Genomic DNA, 23,218 nt, shown 5'->3' with positions numbered 1-23,218 from the left:
AGGGGATATAGCTGAAAGCTCTTTGCCGCAATGAACATTAAAAACTAAACAAAGAAATCATTAAATTCCTTTATTAACAAGAGAGATAATAGCAATTCATTAACAACAAATGGCTTGCCAAAATTGAGGATGAAGCATAGCACCCAGGATTCCATTGGGATGACTATTTTTCTTGATGATAAAAGCAAGGCTCTTCCTGGTGGAGAGAGATGAAATGAGGGAGTTAGTTCTGAAATCCCTATGGCACCTCCTCCATTGAATTGAGAGAGGAAAGAAGAGTTGGAATGTTCAGTAAACAAACCCTAGTTTAACAACTACAACATTCCCCACAATCTGCTTTCACCAAGAAACCCACATTTTTGCCTGGCTCTCTCCTTCTCTCTAATCCTTAACATTACCAGCACAAACGTCCTACATCCCAGCAATTTACTGGCCCTTCTGCATCATCAGCACATCCACATGATCATCAGCACATCATCAGCACCTCAGAGTCCACCCTGAGTCCAGCCTAAGGGCTCCTTCACACCCGACTTTTATCCTGCGATTGAGATTGAGCCCAGACCCTCCTGCACTAAATGCCCTTTGTTCCGTTTTAAAATAGATTGCAGATAATGAGCTATCAAATTACCCCCATTGTGTTGTGTTCCGCTTCAGTTTCCTCTGAGAAAAGAGTTAAAGCGGCAAGAAGAGGAGAGAGAGCAATGAAAGATAACGGAAGACTTAGATACAGGGAGAAGGAGGAGGAGGGAGGAAGGGGAGCGTATGTAAAGGGAGTCAGTTGTGATCCTGCATTTAAAACGGGAGCAGAAAGCCCCATTTTAAATGCAGGATTTTAGGCTGGTGTAGAAATGCCCCTAGGTTGCTCAATCTTTTCTCTTTTGTTCCATTCATCATATCTTCTCTCACATGATCATTCTTCAGAATAGCAAATTTGTTTACTGCTCCTACTATAGTTTGCCTCTGCTTTACATATAGCTTGCTAATCACTAATTAGCTTCTGATCAGTAACGTCATGTTAGAATTCTAGTAATATCACATTCTAGTAATATCCCCTTCATGGATCACTGCCTTGTTGTGGCGAAGGGGCTTGCGTAACTCAGTGAAGCCATAAGCTATGCCGTGCAGGGCCACCCAAGATGGACAGGTCATGGCAGAGAGTTCTGACAAAATGTGGTCCCCTGGAGAAGGAAATGGCAACCCACTCCAGTATTCTTGCCAAGAAAACCCCATGGAACGTATCACAAGGCTAAAAGATATGACGCCGGAAGATGAGCCCCTCAGGTCGGAAGGTGTCCAATATGCTACTGGGGAAGAGCAGAGGGCATTTCCAAGTAGCGCCAGAAAGAGTGAAGCGGCTGGGCCAAACCCGAAAGGACACTCAGCTGTGGATGTGTCTGGTGGTGAAAAGAAAATCCGATGCTGTAAAGAACAATATTGTTTAGGAACCTGGAATGTCAGATCAATGAATCAAGGTAAGCTGGAGGTGGTCAAACATGAGATGGCAAGATTGAACATCGACATCTTGGGAATCAGCGAACTAAAATGGACAGGCATGGGCGAATTTAATTCAGGTGACCATCATATCTACTATTGTGGCCAAGAATCCCTTAGAAGAAATGGAGTAGCACTCATAGTCAACAAAAGGGTGGGAAAAGCAGTACTGGGGTACAATCTTAAAAATGATAGAATGATCTCAGTACGAATCCAAGGCAAACCATTCAACATCACAGTAATTCAAGTCTATGCCCCAACCATTGAGGCCGAAGAAGCTGAGGTTGATCGGTTCTATGAAGACCTACAGCACCTTCTAGAACTAACACCAAAAAAAGATGTCCTCTTCATCATAGGGGATTGGAATGCTAAAGTAGGAAGTCAAGAAATCACCGGGATAACAGGCAGGCATGGCCCTGGTGTACAAAATGAAGCAGGACAAAAGCTAATAGAGTTTTGCCAAGAGAACATGCTGATCATAGCAAACACTCTTTTCCAACAGCACAAGAGGCGACTCTACACATGGACGTCACCAGATGGTCAATATCGAAATCAGATTGATTATGTCCTTTGCAGCCAAAGATGGAGAAGCTCCATACAGTCAGTAAAAACAAGACCTGGAGCTGACTGTGGCTCAGATCATGAGCTGCTTCTTGCAAAATTTCGGCTTAAATTGAAGAACGTCGGGAAAACCACTAAACCGTTCAGGTATGACCTAAATCATATCCCTGATGAATATACAGTGGAGGTGAGGAATAGATTTCAGGGATTAGACCTGATAGACAGAGTGCCTGAGGAACTATGGACGGAGGTCCGTAACATTGTTCAGGAGGCAGCAACGAAATCCATCCCAAAGAAAAAGAAATGCAAGAAAGCAAAGTGGCTGTCTGATGAGGGTTTACAAGTAGCTGAAGAAAGAAGGGAAGCGAAAAGCAAGGGAGAAAGGGGAAGATATACCCAACTGAATGCAGAGTTCCAGAGAATAGCAAGGAGAGACAAGAAGGCCTTCTTAAATGAACAATGCAAAGAAATCGAGGAAAACAACAGAATGGGAAAGACTAGAGATCTCTTCAAGAAAATTGGAGATCGCAAGGGAACGTTTTGTGCAAAGACGGGCATGATAAAGGACAAAGAAGGCAGGGACCTAACAGAAGCAGATGAGATTAAGAAGAGGTGGCAAGAATACACAGAAGAACTATACAGGAAAGATCTGAATGTCCCTGATAGCCATGATAGTGTGGTCACTGAACTTGAGCCGGACATCCTAGAGAGAGAAGTCAAGTGGGCCTTAGGAAGCATTAGTAACAACAAAGCTAGCGGAGATGACAGTATTCCAGCTGAGCTATTTAAAATCCTAAAAGATGATGCTGTTAAAGTGCTGCATTCAATATGCCAACAAATCTGGAACACTCAACAGTGGCCACAAGACTGGAAAAGGTCAGTTTACATTCCAATTCCAAAGAAGGGCAACGCCAAAGAGTGTTCAAACTACCGCACCATTGCGCTCATTTCACATGCCAGCAAGGTGATGCTCAAAATCCTACAAGCTAGGCTTCAGCAGTATGCGAACCGAGAACTACCGGAAGTACAAGCTGGGTTTAGACGAGGCAGAGGAACTAGAGATCAAATCGCCAACATTCGCTGCATCATGGAGAAAGCAAGAGAATTCCAGAAAAACGTCTATTTCTGCTTCATTGACTACGCTAAAGCCTTTGATTGTGTGGATCACAACAAACTGTGGCAAATTCTTAAAGTGATGGGAGTACCAGACCACCTTACCTGTCTCCTGAGAAACCTGTACGAGGGTCAAGAAGCAACAGTAAGAACCAGACATGGAACAACCGATTGGTTCAAAATTGGGAAAGGAGTACGACAAGGCTGCATATTGTCACCCTGCTTATTTAACTTATATGCAGAGTACATCATGAGAAATGCCGGGTTGGATGAATCAGAGGTCGGAATTAAGATTGCTGGGAGAATTATCAACAACCTTCGATATGCAGACGATACCACCCTAATGGCAGAAAGCGAAGAGGATCTAAAGAGCCTCTTGTGGAGGGTGAAAGAAGAGAGTGCAAAAGCTGGTTTGAAACTCAACATTAAAAAAACTAAGATCATGGCATCTGGCCCCATCACTTCCTGGCATATAGAAGGGGAAGAAATGGAAGCAGTGACAGATTTTACTTTCTTGGGCTCCAAGATCACCGCAGACGGTGACTGTAGCCATGAAATTAAAAGACGCTTGCTCCTTGGGAGGAAAGCTATGGCCAACCTAGACAGCATAGTAAGAAGCAGAGACATCACCTTGCCGACAAAGGTCCGTCTAATCAAAGCTATGGTTTTCCCAGTAGTAACGTATGGCTGTGAGAGCTGGACTATAAGGAAGGCTGAGCGCCGAAGAATTGATGCTTTCGAACTGTGGTGCTGGAGAAGACTCTTACGAGTCCCCTGGACTGCAAGGAGGTCAAATCAGTCCATCCTAAAGGAAATCAACCCTGAGTGCTCATTGGAAGGACAGATAATGAAGCTGAAGCTCCAGTATTTTGGCCACCTAATGCGAAGAGAAAACTCCCTGGAAAAGACCCTGATGCTGGGAAAGACTGAAGGCAAAAGGAGAAGGGGACAGCAGAGGATGAGATGGCTAGATAGCATCACGGATGCAATGAATATGAACTTGAGCACACTCCGGGAGAGAGCGCAGGACAGGAAGGCCTGGCGTGCTATGGTCCATGGGGTCACGAAGAGTCGGACACGACTGAACGACTGAACAACAACAACAATATCACAGGACTTTTCCCCTCCTTCCTCTCCTTGCAGCCTTCCACACCACCTGAAAATCTGCTCTGGAGAGTTTTCCACTCCTCAAGAGCTGATTTCAAGATGTGCCGGAGGGTGGACCGAGCATTTCCCTCTCCCAATTCCACTGAAACTGCTTCCAACAGCAGAATGACAGCATTGGATCCAACTCTTAACCTGTACTCCATCTTCTGCTGCAGCATTCAGCAACCCAAGTTAGTATTCTTTGACGCTATCATTCTCCAACCCAAAGTCCTCTAGCTTTGCTTTTAGTCTGAAAGAGAGATGGAAAAGTTGGAATAAAGAACAAGCAGGAGAAAGAGCCAACAAGTACATGCAAAGCCTCAAAAGTTGCTGCAGTATGTAGAGAATTTTAATCAAAGGTACAAAATGCCCAATGTGTTTTGGTTTCACCCTTCCCCAGGGGCAAATAATATAACAATCATGGCTTAACAGGTGATTAGCTGAAGGTGATAAGCTATAGCAGCCTTACCTGGAGTCCTTCAGATGTTTTGAGCTACATATCCTATCATCCCCGGTGACTGCCCATGCTGGTTGTAGGGAAGTTGTAGTCATAAACATCTGGAGGGCACCAGGTTGTGGGAGGATGAGCCTACAACCCAATCGTTCTGTCATCATTCTGAGGAGCATAAACTACATTAGGAACCCTGAAGTACATCCAAATAGGCATAATGATACAAAGGGCTCCATCACACGGAGCTTTTATCCTGCTGTTGAGATTGCTCCTTCACGGAAGTTTGTGGGCTCTTTACATGACGCCGTGACCCTCCTGCACTAAATGCCCTTTGTTCCATTTTTAGAGAGATCGCAGATAATGAGCTATCAAATTACCCTGTTGTGTTCCGCTTCAGTTTCCTCTGTCAAAAAGTGGCAAGAAAAGGTGCAAGATCAATGACAGATAATGGAAGACTCAGATACGGGGAGAAGGGGGGAGGAAGCATATGTAAAGGGAGTCAGTGGTGATCCTGCATTTTAAACGGAAGCAGAAAGCCCTGTTTTAAATGCAGGATTTTAGGCTGGTGTAGAAATGCCCAAAGTGGTGTAGTTACAACTATCACTTTCCACAGAGTGGAAGCTACGAAATATTGTGCCAGAAGCAACCCACAACATATTTCCAGACATTAAAAAGAACAAGAGATATTAAGAATATTTGAGAAAAATTTATAGAAACAGCCAACATTAAGTTTTGCCCAAATCCTATTAGATCCCAAATATTTAAAACTAATGAAATACGAAGTCTAGAAGTTGTATCTCACTTTACAGAGGAATCCTTCAACATCAAGAATAACAACAAAGCACTATGTTCCAAGGACATAAAATTAAGCTACCTGTCCTAGATCCCAGCCCCCTGGCCTAGAACCTCTCATCTTCCAGAGGTAAATCCTAGAGAACTGAACCCCCAGCTTGCTCATGCTAAGCATAGTCACACCCTTCAGCTCACCTGCTGCATCTCTGCTGCAAATCAGAATTGCACTTGGAGGCTGCTTCCAGATATTCTTTTGCTTTCTTATTTTCCTCTTGAAATAGCTCCCTGCAGATAAAAGGGGCAGTGAGAAGTTTTTTTAAGCCAAGTTTAACAGGGTGCTACTTGCCTTCTGGGTGAGGTGTGTGTGTGTGTGACATACATATATATCCTAGGAGTCCCCTGGTGGATGGAACACAGTGTGAGAGACCCCTGATATGCCTTCCAGATTTTTGGTCTACAATTCCCAGCATTCTTGACCATTGGCCATGCTGGCTAGGACTAATGGGGGTTGAACCCCAAAATGTCTGGAGGGCACCAAGATGGGGAAGGCTGTTCTAGTGGCTTCTCATGTTACTTTGCTCAAGGTATTCATTATTGGTTGCCATACTGTTAGAAAGATTATACTTGTTTTAAAAAGATCCACTGTTTGCCTACTGTACAAGTCTTTGTTGATTAAAAAAGGTAATTTTCAAATTGATCATTTTACTGGATACTGTATAGAAGCAGCACAGATATTTAGATGGAGTCTAACTCTAAACAGAGTTCAGGTTGCTCTACACTCACAGGGCAGCTGTAGCCTGCTGGCTCTTCACAAATTTCCTCTCCTCACTTAAGGCCGACTGGCTCAGCAAATCTAACTCATCTTGAACATGGGCCAGTTTCTCCTGGATCAGTTTTTCTGAGGGAATATTACAACACAAGAGCATTTTAACGCACATCAAAGTAAAGAAGCCCTTTCTGCCACAGGTAGAAAGTACAGAGGAACTGTAGAGGACAGGGCTTGACTCAGGGTGTGGGGACTCAGTGGAACTCCACGTCTGTGATGCTTGAGAGGCGGGCCAAACAACAGAGGACCATTCATGAGGTTGCCAGGATCAGGGAGCTTGATGTCAGCCACCCACTGAACAGTCAGCAGTGAGACACCATCTCCCTGTTAGCTGTGGTTCTCAAGCCGTTCTTGGAATCCACAGAGGCCCTGAACACTGCTGCCACCATTGTTCCCAAAGCATGACAAAGAGCAGAGAAGGCAGTGAAACAGCTTCTTCTGATATATTATTCTACATCTCTCCTGAAAGCACTGTGATTGAAAGTGAAAGGCAGGCCCTGGTAAAGTTATTCCCTGACTGAAACTAGATCTGCCAGTCACAACATTATTCTCTATTCCTCTGCTTCACCCCTCCTCCATGCCTGGCATTTTCCATTTATGGAGAGCATGGGGGAGGTTCAAAATATATTGAATTGACCAGAAAAAACATTATGCATACCCTCCCTGTGGCTCTGAGGCAATTCTGAAGTTTCAGAGCCAGCCCACTTCACCTCAGACTGCTTTGGACATGGGTTGCCTTAGAATCTCGAGGTGATTAATATCTCTGAGGTGGGGATATTCACCTTGGACTTGTGCTTTATCCAAGGTTAATATACAATCCTAATATCTATACTTATATTTGCTGCTTTAAAAAAATTAGGGAAAATGTGCTTCAGCACCAGAGATAGGGAGCGAGTGCTTTCAAAGTTGTAATTTTTCGAAGCAACAACAGGACAGTGATGCAGGGGCAGGGTGCAATCTTGCCAGTGCTTGCTGCTTTTTTTCCTTTCCTTTTTCTTCTTTAGCAATAAGCACATTCCACACCGCATGCATAAAAGCAATGGTCATGCTATCTAAGAGGGTGGGAACTGGATTTTTCCAGCAACAAGAAAATAAATATTAAGTACTAAACTAAAAAAATGTAACATTCCACAACAGTAGTACAACTTTGAAGAAAGGTGCTTGGATCTCACATGACAGGTAAGTAACAACTGCGTGATGACAGTGTTAAAAATTATCATTTGTAATAACCCTTGAATATAGTGGTGCCCTAAAATATTCAAAAACCTGCAGTCTCTCACCTTCACTTAGCAAACGTTCCTTACTCTCTCTCATGTCAGCCACTGGCTTCTCCCTGGCCTGAAAAGACAGCAGACAGTATACAATGGAGAGGAACAAGAACCATGACTCATGTTGCCACTAAGGACCAAAGTAGATGTGATGCAGGAGATCTGTGAATAGGGTCTCCAGTGGATTTCTTAAAGTGCTAATAACAGCCATGGGGGGGGGGGGGGTTTTGTCAGGGACCAGATCACCAGGGGAGAGGCTTTAACCTTTTCTCCCAGCACCATTTCCCCACTTAAAATTACTTACACACACACAAACACACACACACATATCAAAGCTTCACAAGGCAAAACCTTATAGGTATATGAGTACCTGCAGGTTTTGTTCCATAGGGCAAATATCAGCTTGGGGGAAGGGGTATTTTAATCAGGAAAATATCACAGGGAAATGGAAACCTGTAAAAGTTGGAATAATAATAAATAATAATCATTTTTGAAATTATTTTGTTATTGTTGTTTTAATAATTAAGAAAACCTCTCTCCTGGGATCATGATACTGATCCTAATCCTTACCTCCCATGACTGTTATTAACACTTTTTTAAAAATACAGGAGATTAATAGATCCCGAGCTTTGCACCTAGTTTTCTCTTAACAAGACAACAGTGGTGGATTCCAGATACATGAAGGAGCTATTCACAGATGTGTACACCAGCCACATCCTCCTGGCTTATATGTCAGATCTGTGTCAGTCTTAAGAGGGCCTATGTGAATACAGATGTATGCATGTAGGACTCAACATGCAGATGGGACATGTCAATCAAGGTTCCAGCCCCTGTAGAGGAAGCCCTATGCACTTAGATATGGCCCACAGAGTGACAGCAACAACATGGCAAGAGGGAGGGGGGCATGGGAAGCACACATATCAATGTCTAGGGGACAGGGCTAGCCCATATATTCTCAATAGTCCTGACATGCGTTCGGTACCCACAGGTACCAAACACCTGAATAGAGCTAATATTTGTATCTCTTTGGGTAGATGCTCTTGCTGCTCTGGGCCATACAAGAGTCCTCAGTGTATGTCAGGTACTTTTGTTAAAGACATACTGGGCATAACAGTTACAGTGGCTAAAGGTTTTCTCCATGAGTCATTGAACCTATATCAGTACCAAAGTGCCAACAGCCCAGCCCATTTCAGCCTAACATCTCATCTTGTCTTATCCTATATGGTGCAAGCTGACCATTCTCCTGGAAGCAGTGGTACAGCTAAGTAATTTTTGACAATAGACTTAATGGACTTATAGACAACCATGTATATTGCTTGAGTTGTGAGGCACACAATTAACATTTCTCTCCCCGCAACACACACACACACACACAACCACCATTCCATGCTTCTACATTCCTTGTATGTTAAAATGTTAGCCAACCCTGATTTTAAAAAAAATCTATCTGAAGATGTGCAGTTTTACATGTTAAGCTCACTTAAATCGTAGCACCATCATGACTACAGGAATAGATGGAGTTTGCTTCTGATACACTGATGCCCCCATCACCTGCCACTCTCTGGGTGGTCACTTGCCCCTCCCCTCCTGGTCTGTGGGGCCCTGGACCTTGGCCCCAAGGTCCAGTCCTTGTTGAACCACTGCCTGGAAGCTGCAGGCAGGCAGAGAGAGAGAGAGAGGTGGACACAGGAATGGAGACTGGTGAAAGGCAAAGCAAAGCTGAGGCACAAGTCAGGCCCAGTAGAGGGCCCAAAGATCCACAGACAGCAACCAGTCCATGAACAAATAGCAACATTCCTTCCCATGTTCATCACAGCCCCATACAGCCCTTACGTCTGCAATGTACCAGCTGCTGCTCCTGACACATCTTCCCAACCTTATACTATATCCATCAGAAGAAAACTGAGGAGCTCTCCCCTAGCTTCCATCCTTGCTACTTAGCACTACTAGATTCTATCACACTTCTGAATCTAGGCATAGAACCCAGCAGCCTCTGTTTCCAGTTACCCTCAAATGTATCTAGTTCATTTGATGTCAGTCTATTTCTAAAGCTAGGGATAGAATTCAAGAATTCACAACTCTCTGTTCTGCTATATTCACATACTGTCACATGCAAAAGAACATTTTCAGCCATACTGCAAGAACACTATAATTCATATTAAAGACAAGGACCTGGTCCTTACATAAAGCTCCCAGAGACTCTTGTGCTTCTCCATCAATTCATCAAGTAGCTGCTCAAATTCCAATCTGAAAGCAAAAAATAAAATAAACTCAGGGCAGCAGTAGGGCAGAGTAAAATTGCTGCAAGGCAGACAGCAGAATATTCCCAAGGCAAGGAACTGCCTATGCTACATCAGACCAAGGGCCCATCTAGTCCAGCACACAGTATTCAACAGGAGCTATCCATCTGTCCCAGAGAAGCTCACAAGCAGGGCAAAATGGAAATAACAATTACGTCCTGCTTGTCCTCTGCACTTTGTAATCAGGAATATACGGCCTCTGAATATGGAGGCATATAGCTAATAGTAATTGCTAGACTATCCTGCATCAATTTATCTAGACCATTTTAATAGCTATTTAAACTAGGGGTCATCACCACCTCTTGTGTAATAAATTCCATACAGTGGTATTTTCTTTTGTAAGTCCTAAACCTACCAGCAATCTGTTTGAATTATCTGGGTATTGTGAATGTGACCAGACCACAGATTTATATAAATTGCGTTATGATACATGCCCTCAGGCACGGCAACTTTATTCTGCAGGAAGTAATTTGCTGGGGGAATGAGGGCAGATAGCCAGAAATATCATTTGATGAAACTAAATGTTATGGCATTCTTGATAAAACAAGACATACACGGATTAATTGAAATCAGAAGGTGATGCAACAGGCTCTTGTGATAAGGTTCTAGGAAATACCTCTGCTCACTTTGCCTCAGTTTCTCCTTGTGGATCTTGGTTGTGAGTTCCTGAATTCGCTGCTTACACTCCAAGTTCAGTTTCTGCTGCCTGATAAACAAGACACCAGCACTGAGAGCCAGTTTGCTTCCACTTTAGTGCCCTTTGACATTGCGGAGGCATTATTTTTCCACAATTTGCTAGAAGCGGAGTTAATACAGTGGTTCTACACTATGTTGTATTCAAGTAACTGTACACAGATCTCTTATGAATTGTCAGGCCTGGAGACAAAAGGTACACAGTGGGAGCTGGTGGCTCTGATTTTGGTGGGTCTGTGGTTCCATTGTTGGTTTCAGTCAGAACCAGCCAGAACTCTAAAAGAGCTATACAAGGTGCTGAAACCATTTTGGGGCTAGGTTTCAGCACTTTGGATAGCTCCTTTAGAGTTCTGGCTGGTTCTGACTAAAACCCAGAATGGAATCACGGCCCCACCAAAATCGGGCTCACCAGCCTCCACTGATGGTATGACCTTTTGAAAGCTCCTATTCCTCGTGGCCATAAGGAAAAGTGTAAGATGCTTTGCAAAAGAGCTCGAGTACCCTATTAGTCAGCCCATCCCCAAAAAATCAACCATCCAAGTTATCCTCATACTCTAACCACTAGCCATGGCTCCAAACGCCAAGGGAAAGAAAAGCCTTTATAAGTTCCCAGCTTCCCTTGTTCTAGAATCTTTAGAACCTGTTTTCTCCCAAAGACAGGAATAGAATCAATAATACTCGCTTACACTTTCCTCTCCCTTCTTTCCTAGGTCAATCCAGATAGTTGGTTCAGATGTAAGTGCCTACTCACGTGTGGGACCAGGCTGCTTCTGAATCATCCTGCTGCCTATCAAATATAGTTAATGGATGGATGGCAAAATATAGCAAATGTATGTTTCCACCAAACAAATAAAGTGTTTATAAAGGGGTAGTATCGGCATAACTAACTGAGCCTGAGTTAATGGATCTTTTTGGTTACAGCTATGAATTTAATTATATCTCTTTCCTTTGCGTATAAACTCTTCAGTGCTTAATATTATTTCCTCCCAAAGTACTGGTCAATAGTTTATGATACCACTTACTAGGGATCCCTGAAAATTAAGCAACACATTAAGAAATCTGACACAAAAAATAAGCAAAGATAACTAAAGGAGCAAGACTAATGTCTAATTCTTAACATGAGGTACTTCCAGGGGGTCCAGACATCATCATCGTGTTTTACTTGTAAGCCTCTCATGTTTTCCCACTGCTTTTTCCATCTTTTTTCTTTCCAGAAAAAAAATTATTAAGGAGGAAAAGTTGGAATTGTTGCACAATGCCTTTTTATTGATAGTGCTAGGAGCCCTCCATCTGGAAGCACTCCAGCTGAGCCACAGCTCACCTCTGCATCTCAGCTTCTGTCTCTTCACAATGCAGTTGCATGATTTTCCGGGCCTCTACAAGGAAGATGAGGGTTAGAGCTTCTTCATAGTTCAATTGCTCCTCTTATGCATTAACATTTCTGCTAAGGTCATTTGATCTCTAGCTTTGAACTGACATCAATATTCTCAGTTTCCAGATTCATTCTTAGACATTTCTATGTGATGTTATGAGCTATGTAATACTCAAATCAGTCTTAGATGTCTGTATGTGGCGTCATGCCAGGTGTTTTTGTTGAGTAACTAACATAACTGAATATGTCTATTGATTGTGTTGTATAATGATATGATGTATACTGTTTTATGTATTAATAAAAGAATTTATTAAAAGAACAATTTTGAAGGAACAAAAAGTTTACAAAATAGGTAGCAGTGGGGAAGAATGGGTAGTGTTGTTGCTCTTTGAAACTTAAAAAGAGGATGTCTAATTGTGTGCTCCAGCACAAGGGTTGCACAATGGGGGAAAGTACAGCCAGATAATTTTTCAAAACTTAAATTAAGCCCATATAAAATGGTATGTGTGCTGAGGAGAGGGAGAATTGTATTGCTCTTCACTAGTGTTGCCACAGACAATATTCAACAGGTATCTATGTAATGCTCTCAAAACCACATTTATACTGCAATCATAGTAATAATTAATGCACAATCTGGGGGAGGTTTTCACATTTTTCAGATAAAAATTACATATAGTCCTGAGAAAAGGGACCGTTCCTGCAACAAATGCGCAACCTCAAGGGGAGATGTTTTGGATGCGTGCTAAAACAGATTATGCTGAAGCCCTCAAATAAGCATGCCCAAACTTGCTGTCACCTTTCTTCTCACTCCATATTTCCTCAAGCGTTGACTTCTCAGCATTCACTACAAGAGAAGAAGAACTCTCTCAGCTACTATCTTTATTATATTACCAGGGAGATAAGTAGAAGAGACGCCAGTTTGTGCTTTTATGCCATAGACCCCAGTTTGTGCTTTTATGCTATCTGGGCAATGCACGGTCTGGAAAGAGCTATTACCAGTAATGTTATTATGTAGTTTTTTTTCAAAGTGGTGTTTGAAAATTATAGATCATAGAACTGCCAGAATATATTTCCAACACCAGTGAGGACCTGTTCAGAGAAAAGTAGTACGGGAAGTACTTCAGGCAAATCTTCCCCAAGATTTGCAGTTGCAGAAGGTTAGCCACACTGTAATATATATATGCCGTGTGATGAAGATCTGACTAGAGTATAGATCTTGTGCAGAGCTCATTCTGCTCTTGTATCAATTTGATCTCTCTTTGTGGAATCTGGATTAATAGTAGTTTAACTAGAGTGAAGTGATAGGGGTGCCTGTGTCCTGGTCACAACGTGGAGAGAAGTGCAAAATGGGCAAAAGATCATGTAGTACATTGGCAATTATTAAAATAATTACATCATTTCAGTAAGCGTATCTACTCAGTAAGTTTTTATTGTAGGTTGCTAACAGAAAGCAGAAGTGAGCAACGCGCCAGAGGCAGCACGCTTGCTCACTCCCACTTGTTCATGACAGCCCATGGTTTAAACAACCCATGGGTTGTCAATACATATGAATCTGGTCATTGAATACTGCTGGTAGAGGAGAAAACTGGAGACACATGATACATAATTTTGAGCAGCAGAGTGGGCAACAGCAACTTTTTTCCCAATGTCTTCAAACTAGAACAGTGTCTCCAAGCCATGAAAAATTGAACTTTCGGCAGCAATGCTCTAAGAGGACCACAACCGTTTTTAATTTGCCCTGGTGCCAATTCCTGCTGACCCCCCCCCCCAATAGGGGAGTGGAAAGATCCTGGGTGTAGACATGACTAATTATTATAACACTGTATGTTACTTTAAGTGGAGTTATTCCCAAATCTGAAACCAGTGCCTCCTTAAAAAGGAACTTTTATGTCTAGAGCAAAACATTTAAGTCCCATCTGTGTGCATCATGTTAGAACTGAATCCTAACAGGGTCTTTAAAAAGCACAACACAAGCAAGTGCAGATGAGTTATCCAGGCAAGAGTCAAGCAGTTTCAGTAAGCATCCCTTATATCCACACTAGTCACGTTTTTATTACATAGTGCTGAAATTACCTACATTTTTCCAGTTCCCTCTGTAGTGTATTACTATGCTTATTTGCCTCAGAGAGCTCTTCACTTAATATCTTCTTGGCTGGAACAACAAATGCAACAGAGGACTTAGGATAAGGGGAAGAACAGTTTGAGTAAATGATCAATAGACACCTGAAGCCAAGGACTGGATACAACTGAGTAACACTATGAGAGAAAGGTTTAAATGCTGCTGTTAGTAGTAAAAATCTCTAGCTAGTACTGTTTGTCTTAGTCCAGTAACTTCTCTTTTATTTCCATCTCTGGCTCCGCCTAACATAACTGACAGTTTTAGTTCTGATGTAATAATCAATCATTCCTTATTACTCCAAACTAAAGGGAATGCAGTCCCATCACATGCCCAAACCAATCCAAAGGAGGACAAGTCTCTGTCCACAGGAGATTTTAAAATGGTGCCACCATTTTAACTGCTTAAACAACCAGTTAATTACAGTAACAAAGGTTATGACAGTACTCTTGAATCATCACTAAACCTTCTGCCATCTGACCATACATGCTTTCTTTCAGAAATATTATACGATCTACTAATTTCGGCTGACATTTGGGGCTCAGGGTTATGACTGTTGGGAAAGGGTGGGAAAATTTCAAAGAATGTGTGGAAAGTGTATTGTTTTGCAGCAGAAAGGGGAGCATGATATTAATTTTGCTTTTGTTCTGCATTGAGCCTTTGGGACAATGTGAACTATAAATACTATTTCATGTAATTTAAGAAAGGTAAATGTTACTAGTAAAATATAAATTATTAATGTGAATACAGGGTGATGGGAGACGTGCAGTTAAAATAGTAATGGAAAAGGGGGAAGAAATAAAAGCTTTTAGAAATATTGATTGTGTTTCTCTGCAAGTTCTCCCTCATTCAAATGGGACATGGACATAATGACTTGTGTATGACTTCCGCCTTTTTCCTTTCCCTTTGGAAACCATATCTGGGAACATTCTGCTCTTTAAAGTGCAGCAGCCATCTCAGAGTCTAGACTTGGCAAACTTTGCCCAGGGGTACATCCTGCTCTACAAAAGATTCTCCTTAGAAGAAACAATGCTAACCACTCTCTTTTCCTCTTACCTTGCTGCAGTTTATTGATCCTTTTTACTAGGTCTTCAATTTTTGGCTCCAGATTTTGCACTACAAAAAGAAGTCGAACTTCAGCTGAATTCTTCATGCTACGCAAATAGAACTGTTAATATCTTAAAACTTCCATATTGTACCTTCCTTCCCATATATACCCCATGGCCAGTATCATAACTTGGAGCTCCAAAGCATGAGCAAAACACCAACAGTCTATATATTCAATAACCTTGATACCATGCTTGATGTTTTTCCTATGCCGCCTGTTACTAGTGCTGGTTTCTTCCTCCCCAGAACTTTCCCCTGACCTCAGACATCCCTCCCACCATGTTTTCCCTCCAGCCCTCAACAAACCTTCCATTTTTCCCTCCTTCTGCAGCTTCTGATTAAACCAATGGTCCCTCCCTCTCTGTTCATGCTCCCCCACCCCCACCGCACACATACAATGGAACCAGAAGCCCATACAACGGACCAGAATTCTCCAAGAGCTTATATGGGGCTCATGAGCCCAGGTTCGGCCACTCCTGGCATCTAAAGAATATTAAAGGCACTATATCTGATTAATCATACATAAAGTTGTGCATATCCCACCCGGAAGAACTGGATAAATGATGTAGTGTGATGATTGGCTGTGCCTCCTGAGGGCATGGAAATACATTATCACTGTATAAATGCACAGTTCTTTGACATAAGGGTAGATATACCAGATTACACTTCCTTCATAAATTTGGAACTCCTCATTCTGAATCTCATCTGTGGTTAGATCAACAAACTAGACTTCATTTGCTACAAAGAGAACCTAGAAATGCAAAATCTAAGGTGCTGCCCAGCTTTACCTACTAGTCAGACATTCCCTTCCAGTACCAAAATGGGGAAAAAAAACTGCTCAGTGTCCCAATTCCCATCTACCCTCTATACAATATACCCCACTCCCCTACTAGATATTTCCTGGTATTTCCCTCTAACCATTAAGATTAGCTTCAAAATACCATTCTGCATTTGTTTCACAAGTGACAGGATCTCCTCCATTTTTGATGCAAAATCCCAGGGATCTGGAGAGGGAACAAGAGCAAACACAAAGTTGTCTAGATGTTATCATAAACCAGCATCCATCCATAAAGTCAGGGTGCTTCCAAACACAGAAGCCCTAGCACTAACCAGCAGAAGGTGTTGTGCAACTATTCCATCTTCACCTACTTAACAGGTTTTCCACTGTAAGAAAAAAGATGGAAGAAGCGGTAGGAAAACATGGGATGTCTACAAGTGGAATATCTGGACCCCTATAAAATTCCATGAATGAAGCACAGCGCTCATGTGATAAAAGCCTAACCTGGAAGCAACCCAGTCACCCAAGTGTATTTTTTAAGACAGACATATAGGCACATATAGGCTTTGTGCAGCTTGCTTGGTATGGAAGAAATGTTCTCTCAGCCTTAGGTCTCCATCTATAAAATGGTAATAGTAGTGATCTACTTTACATGGTTGTTAAGACTCAGGAAAAATATTATAACACTTTGCAGTTGGAAAGGGCAATAGAAATTATAACAGTAAGTTCTTAAATTGACTAGAATGCCAAGATTCTTAGCAGCTAAATTTATCTTCAGAAGCTCTTAATCTGTCTCTGTCTTCTGAGGCTGTCCAGGTGGCTACTAGGAAATTGACCTTTTCTGTGGTGGTACCCAGACTATGGAACTCCCTCCCTAAATGTGCATTACCTGCCACCATCATTCTGATCTATTTTGGGCACCAAACGAAGTCCATCTTGTTCGCATCAGCTTTTAAAAAGTATTCAGCATGCCTGTATTTTATCTTCCTGTTGCCGTTTTATTTATTTATACATACATATATATGTACATACTATTTTTATACCACTTAATATCCTAAAATCTCTAAAAGCAATTCACAATACATATGTAACATAGTCTAAAACTTATGTAAAAACAGTGCAAGAATATAAAATAATAAAAACATTACAACAAAGACAATAAAACATAACGAAGCAGTATAATAATCTATTACAAATCAGGGAAAGCTTCTTTTGGTTTTCTGCTTTTGTTATATTGTCTGATGCTTTATAGTTTTTACTGGTTTAAGTACATCTGGGGGGGAACCATCAAATTGGCTTACAGGCAAAAGACAAGGCCTGAATTCCTTAAAGTTAGAGGTTGGATATTTACTACATATCTTCCAAGAGTGCCTATTTACCCACTACATATACAGATAGCTGTAATGGTCTCCATTTGTAGAACTTACCTGTCAATTATACCAATTTGGCTTCCAAAATATTAAAAACAGTCTGTTTTAATTGGAAATCAACTAGCAGGGAAAGATTGAACACCCTCAACCATATCTCCTTCCAAAAGGACCCCTTCGCAAAGCTGTTTTTCTTTATAAAGATGAGTTGTTAGGCTTCATTCTATGCATCTGAATGTAACCTTAGCTGGTGATCACTAGTGCGGGGTTTTGACCTCTTTTCTTAGCACCTATTTTCTCTTTTAGTAAATAAATCTTGTTTGGAAGGCCTCAACATAACATCTGGAGGGAAAATTTTGTTCCAGAAAGCTAAATACATATGTATGCAGACAGAGAAACACGGCCAAAACATTAGGAACACCAGGCAGCAGGAGCATGACTTGCATTGCCTTATTTACCATCCTCCACTTCCAGCTGGGTTTACCACTTTTCCCAGAGCTGGGGAGAGAAAAGACCATTGCTAATCTGTATATGCTTATTGCTTTCTCACTGCTTAATACCAAGCCTAAGTGTTTTTCTTTTTAAAAAATTAGAAAGATGGCTGGGAAGAAAATATATGGATCTGATCAAACTTGAGATTTGTAAAAAAAAACAACAACCAGATACGTAACAGTTATTTAGGTCAAGCTGAACATGCTTTTCCTCTTTTGACTCCTTCTCCCAACCTTTCTTGGAAGAATTATTTTTTCCTCTCTTCCATCCCTACACCTCATTTGAAGTCCCTGTATCACAGCCTTCTCCATCCCAGCATCCTTCAGATGTGTTGGACTACAACTCCCATCATCCTCAGACAATGCAACCTGTGGCTGTGCTGGCTGTGGATGCTGGGAGTTGTAGTTCAACCCATCTGGAGGGTGCTGGCTTCCCTCTCTGAAAACTTCCCTCTTTCCCATATTCAAGTTATCTGTGTTCAGGTTATCCAAGCTGCTGTACATTTTGGCTTCTGGTTTCTTCTTCTTTCCCCCACCCCACCAGTACTCACCTGAATTATTTCCCTCCATAGTCTTTTAAGACTAATTTCTCCTCAGACTCTAGTTTCCCAATCTATGGCTCCATCCTCTACCCTGTTTTATGTTTTCCCGCCTTTTTCCAACTGTCACTGTATAACTCCTCAATGCTCTTCAGAAACACCCAGCTGCAATGGCCTCACCCTGAAGGGAAGTTGAGTTTTGTATTCACACAGCAGCTTTTGCTCACTGTAGCCTGAAGCGACAGAGCTCAACCACAGGTTTTCCACCTCAGAGAAAACTAGGCCTAAATCTATACTACTCAAATATGGTAGTTCAGCATGTGCATGGACAAGGGTGTTCATACAACTGATTGTGTTATGGTACATCTGACACAGTCCTCTGTGTAGGGCTCCTGTCAGGAAAAAAAAGCGTAGCATATTAATGGTAGAGTACCAGTCTTGCTGCTGTGATACATGTGAGGAAGCCAGTGTGGGGATGTTTCACAATTGTAACCAAACTGAAATGGCTTGCTATTCACACATTTTGTTAAAGCGTGTACAAACAAAAATATTATGAAACTCAACACAATTGCAGGTCTCCAATACTTTATTAGGCTCCTTAAATTGCACTTATCAGTATAGTTTCATTATCTACGACAGCTCAACTCCTCCTTCAAAGCATCAGAGGCTGCCAATGTGAAAAATGCCACGATTTGGCTGTTGGGATTTGAATTTAGAACACTCCATTGAGCTTTCTAAAGAGTACAAAAGCAGTGAAACTGTGGTAATATTAATGAGCTGCTCAACTATAACAGTACTAAGACACTGTGCAACTAAGGCTAGAGGCGACAGATTCTAGGACAGGTTACACAACTGTAATGAAACCGGGGTACTCTATCTTAACAGGATACAAGTTATGGATAGTGAGGGGAGAGAAGCAGGATGGAGGAAAGGCAAAGAAAAGACTGACAACATAGTCAGTAAGTTAGGTTCTCTCAAGTGTTTGACCAAGGAGTAAGATTCAAACATGTATTTCTGGAAAATGATCAGCCTACATGAGGAATTGTTTGCAAATGTCTGTACTAGTGTCAACAGCAGCAGAGTGGGGGTTGTTATTCTTCATCTAGCACTAAAAAGGATACAGATATATACCAACCAATTAGGACAATTGATCCATTCCCCTGCCTCCAAGGTTTAGAAGAAATGTATGAATCACAGGTCGGCATTAAGATTGCTGGGAGAATTATCAACAACCTCAGGTAGGCAGACGATACCACCCTAATGGCAGAAAGCAAAGAGGATCTAAAGAGCCTCTTGTGGAGGGTGAAAGTGGAGAGTGCAAAAGCTGGTTTGAAATTCAACATTAAAAAACCTAAAATCATGGCATCTGGCCCCATCACTTCCTGGCACATAGAAGGGGAAGAAATGGAAGCAGTAACAGATTTCATTTTCTTGGGCTCCAAGATCACCGCAGACGGTGACTGTAGCCATGAAATTAAAAGACGCTTGCTCCTTGGGAGGAAAGCTATGGCAAACCTAGACAGCATAATAAGAAGCAGAGACATCACCTTGCCGACAAAGGTCCGTCTAATCAAAGCTATGGTTTTCCCAGTAGTAACGTATGGCTGTGACAGCTGGACTATAAGGAAGGCTGAGCACTGAAGAATTGATGCTTTCGAACTGTGGTGCTGGAGAAGACTCTTACGAGTCCCCTGGACTGCAAGGAGGTCAAATCAGTCCATCCTAAAGGAAATCAACCCTGAGTGCTCATTGGAAGGACAGATACTGAAGCTGAAGCTCAAATATTTTGGCCACCTAATGCGAAGAGAAAACTCCCTGGAAAAGACCCTGATGCTGGGAAAGACTGAAGGCAAAAGGAGAAGGGGACGGCAGAGGATGAGATGGCTAGATAGCATCACCGATGCAATGAATATGAACTTGAGCACACTCCGGGGGAGAGTGGAGGACAGGAAGGCCTGGCATGCTATGGTCCATGGGGTCACAAAGAATCGGACACGACTGAACGACTGAACAACAACAAACGTATGTTTGTGGGACTTTGTTGGACCCTATCCGAAGGGCTCTGAGCAGCTCACTGTTTACTAATTCTTCTACCATACCCCATTCTCTCTATAGACATCAAAGCCAGGGTGAATTAAAAATGTCTTACGCCGAGTTCAGAAGACATACAGGTTCTTACAAGTCTCCAGGCAGACAGAATTCCACATCTGATGATGTAAAGCTCAAGTGGGAATGCTTTGTGAAAGTCATGGTGTGTAACAGAGGGGTGAAGGTAGAAGGTCCTAAGCTGAGGATGTTTATGGCTTTATCAGTTGTTGACAGCTCCTTGAATTGAGCTTGGAAAATAACAGAGAGCCAGAAGAGACACTGGCACAAACCTATCCTCCTGGTGGTGAGTAACACTGCACAAGGTGAAGCATTCAAACTCTCAAAAGCAATCTACATAAAAGCACATTAAAGTAGTCTAGCTTTGAAGTTGTGAATCCACAGAATCTGCATCTGTGAGAAAAGGCCACAGCTTCCTCATCAAGTGGTAGAAAGCATCATTACCACTACCTGGAAATCCAGGCTCAATGATAAATCCATGAGCACCCCAAGACTGACAGCCTGAGCAACCAGAGTGGCCCAAATTCCACCAGTTATAAGAGTCTACATCCCCTTCATATCACAAGGCCTACCAATCATTACTTTAGTCTTGTCTAGATTGTTACAGTTGGCTTGCCTGTTGCTGATCCCCAAAATAAATAAAAGTTATATATTATTATTATCCAGACGTAATGCAACATTTTCTCCTGTTATAAATACTGAAACACCATTTATTCTGTTGTTACAGGTTACACTTTTGACTTTCTGTGACAGGTTCTTTGGCAAAAGGAAATGAGAGGTAAGACAGCAGCCCTATAACCTTTGTGTTGTTTATAATGGAAAATAATAATGATAATAATGTTGAAAGATACAACTGAAAGCTGTCTTATCTCTTTATATTGTATATTCAGGGCACATGAAGTATACAGCTTCTTACAGTAGAAAACAGCCAGGAGAATTAAGACAGGTCCCAGGAAGAAACGTATCTCCACACTCACTGCAGCGAAGCAGATATGCAGAAAGAGATCATACTGGTCTGAGCTGCATAGACGACCATAGGCTGAAGTGCGCCGCAGGTCTAGACTACCAAGATACCAAGTTTGGTGTAGTCTTTAAATGGAATAGCAGCCAGCAACACAAGGTTGAGGTCCCTCAAAACATTTTTAGAAGAGCTATGCAGTTAGCACAGCTCACTCAGGCTTTGGTTAGGCCAACCTGACATTTGTTTGCCCAAAGTCTCTTGGAAAATGCAAAGAACAAAAAGGAGTAAGAAGCTAGAATTTTGTCTTCATTAGAAAAACATATAGGTAAAGTTATAAGGAATAATCTCTTCTATAAACTCTGTAGTCTGCCTGCTGAAATCTTCAAATATAATATGTCTACTGTGCCAGAGTCAGCTCGTAGGTTTCTTATGGCAAAATCCTTATCTCATTTCCAGGCCACTGTAGAGATAGGCCTAGGAAGTCTACACTGCAGCTCAGCCTTGCCTAGTGTCGATTCCTATGCCAGTATTATTTTTGTACCTGATCATCCACCCTTAAATTACTGTCCAATTTTAAGTGAATTGAGTGTTTATACAGCAGCTGGCCATCTCTCATCTCCCCCTTGGCAATTTTCTTGCACAAAGGGGGGCAGGGGGCATGTTAGATTTTCTCTTTAAAATCTCAGAGAAAATAATGATTAAAAGTAAATAAAATAAGTTAAAATCTCAGAGAAGTGCACATTATAACCCCACACACAAAACCCAACACCAGGGAATTTGCCTAGTTCATAATGGTCTTTGGTGCCAGGCAGAACGGACAAAGGCAATCATAGGAAAAACACAGTAGGATATCAAGAAAGATCAGCTCAGCCAACACTTAGCAACCATAGTGGCCAAGTTCATGGTTGTCTCTAATATTGAACTTGACACATTTGGGGGCTTTTAAATTTTTCCGTGTGCTGGCTAGGGTTGATGGGAGTTGTAGGCCAAAACATCTGGAGGGCCACAGGTTGCCCACCTTTGCTTTAAAATAATGCATCTCAAATTGAGCAATTATAACTTCACTGCACCAATGGCATTTCTCAAATAAGTTTGATGCAGATGCTCTAAGCCAACTGAAGATGACAACAATTTTAGTTCAGCACTATCCCAAGGCAAAGTCAACAGAGACAAGACTTGTAAACAGATCCTCGCATGGTTGCCTGTGGCAAGTAAGAACTTCTTCCAGGTAACCAGGCAGGGAAGCTCTAGAAAGGCTGGTTCCTTTAGGCAGCAAATCACTCACTAGGTTTATGTGGACAGGCAAACAAGTAAAAAAAAAGTTGTAAACAAGTAACATTTGTAAGGTTCCAATGGTTATTCAATTAAATAGTTAGATCAATGGATTAAAAATATTTGCATGGATTAAATAGGAACTCCAAATTAAATAAAACAGATTTTTTTTAGCAGACATGCTTATGAAAACTGTGGATGCCACGCAGAAGAGGCATTCCCCCATGTGCAGGAAAGGGAATGCTACTTTGGGGATGATACCTGGTGAGGAATATGTCTTCAGAATTCTTTTTGTTGTTCATATGTTGTTTTTCATATGCAAACATATACAGGTTAAAAAAATTGATCTGCTAAAACTCATAGAGTTAATTAATTAATATTAAAGCAATCAGGTAACACCCCTACTTGTGAGGCTGCCACAGAAGATTCCTGGGAAATAACGACTGCAATTAATCATAACAAGGCAAC

General features: G+C 41.8%; 1 protein-coding gene across 8 annotated transcripts in view; it reads right to left on the bottom strand.

Moving 5' to 3' along the window:
* The window catches only part of LOC146353374 (synaptonemal complex central element protein 1-like), a 615,017-nt gene continuing 591,799 nt past the window's right edge, over positions 1 to 23,218 (bottom strand). Inside the window, exons 1-14 of one of the 8 annotated variants that reach the window (XM_084836335.1) lie at positions 18,424 to 18,583; positions 16,178 to 16,240; positions 15,186 to 15,245; positions 14,091 to 14,165; positions 12,810 to 12,857; positions 11,963 to 12,017; positions 10,565 to 10,654; positions 9,832 to 9,895; positions 7,661 to 7,718; positions 6,338 to 6,452; positions 5,750 to 5,839; positions 4,781 to 4,927; positions 4,465 to 4,561; positions 54 to 196 (exon numbers count right to left, since the gene is read on the bottom strand). In XM_084836335.1, coding sequence (XP_084692461.1) covers positions 4,504 to 4,561; positions 4,781 to 4,927; positions 5,750 to 5,839; positions 6,338 to 6,452; positions 7,661 to 7,718; positions 9,832 to 9,895; positions 10,565 to 10,654; positions 11,963 to 12,017; positions 12,810 to 12,857; positions 14,091 to 14,165; positions 15,186 to 15,245; positions 16,178 to 16,240; positions 18,424 to 18,442 — 942 coding nt within the window. In that variant the 5' untranslated portion in view covers positions 18,443 to 18,583 and the 3' untranslated portion in view covers positions 54 to 196; positions 4,465 to 4,503. Of the gene's footprint in view, positions 197 to 4,464; positions 4,562 to 4,780; positions 4,928 to 5,749; positions 5,840 to 6,337; positions 6,453 to 7,660; positions 7,719 to 9,831; positions 9,896 to 10,564; positions 10,655 to 11,962; positions 12,018 to 12,809; positions 12,858 to 14,090; positions 14,166 to 15,185; positions 15,246 to 16,177; positions 16,241 to 17,441; positions 17,552 to 18,423; positions 18,584 to 23,218 lie in introns of those variants that run through there. The other 7 variants (XM_084836336.1, XR_014788049.1, XM_084836338.1 and 4 more) reach the window with 7 other exon arrangements.

This window comes from Heloderma suspectum, chromosome 2 (genome assembly GCF_057233095.1).
Source record: "Heloderma suspectum isolate Gila_16-S chromosome 2, 16-S_ref, whole genome shotgun sequence".
NCBI lineage: Eukaryota > Metazoa > Chordata > Lepidosauria > Squamata > Helodermatidae > Heloderma > Heloderma suspectum.
This window is presented reverse-complemented; position numbering and strand designations above follow the sequence as displayed.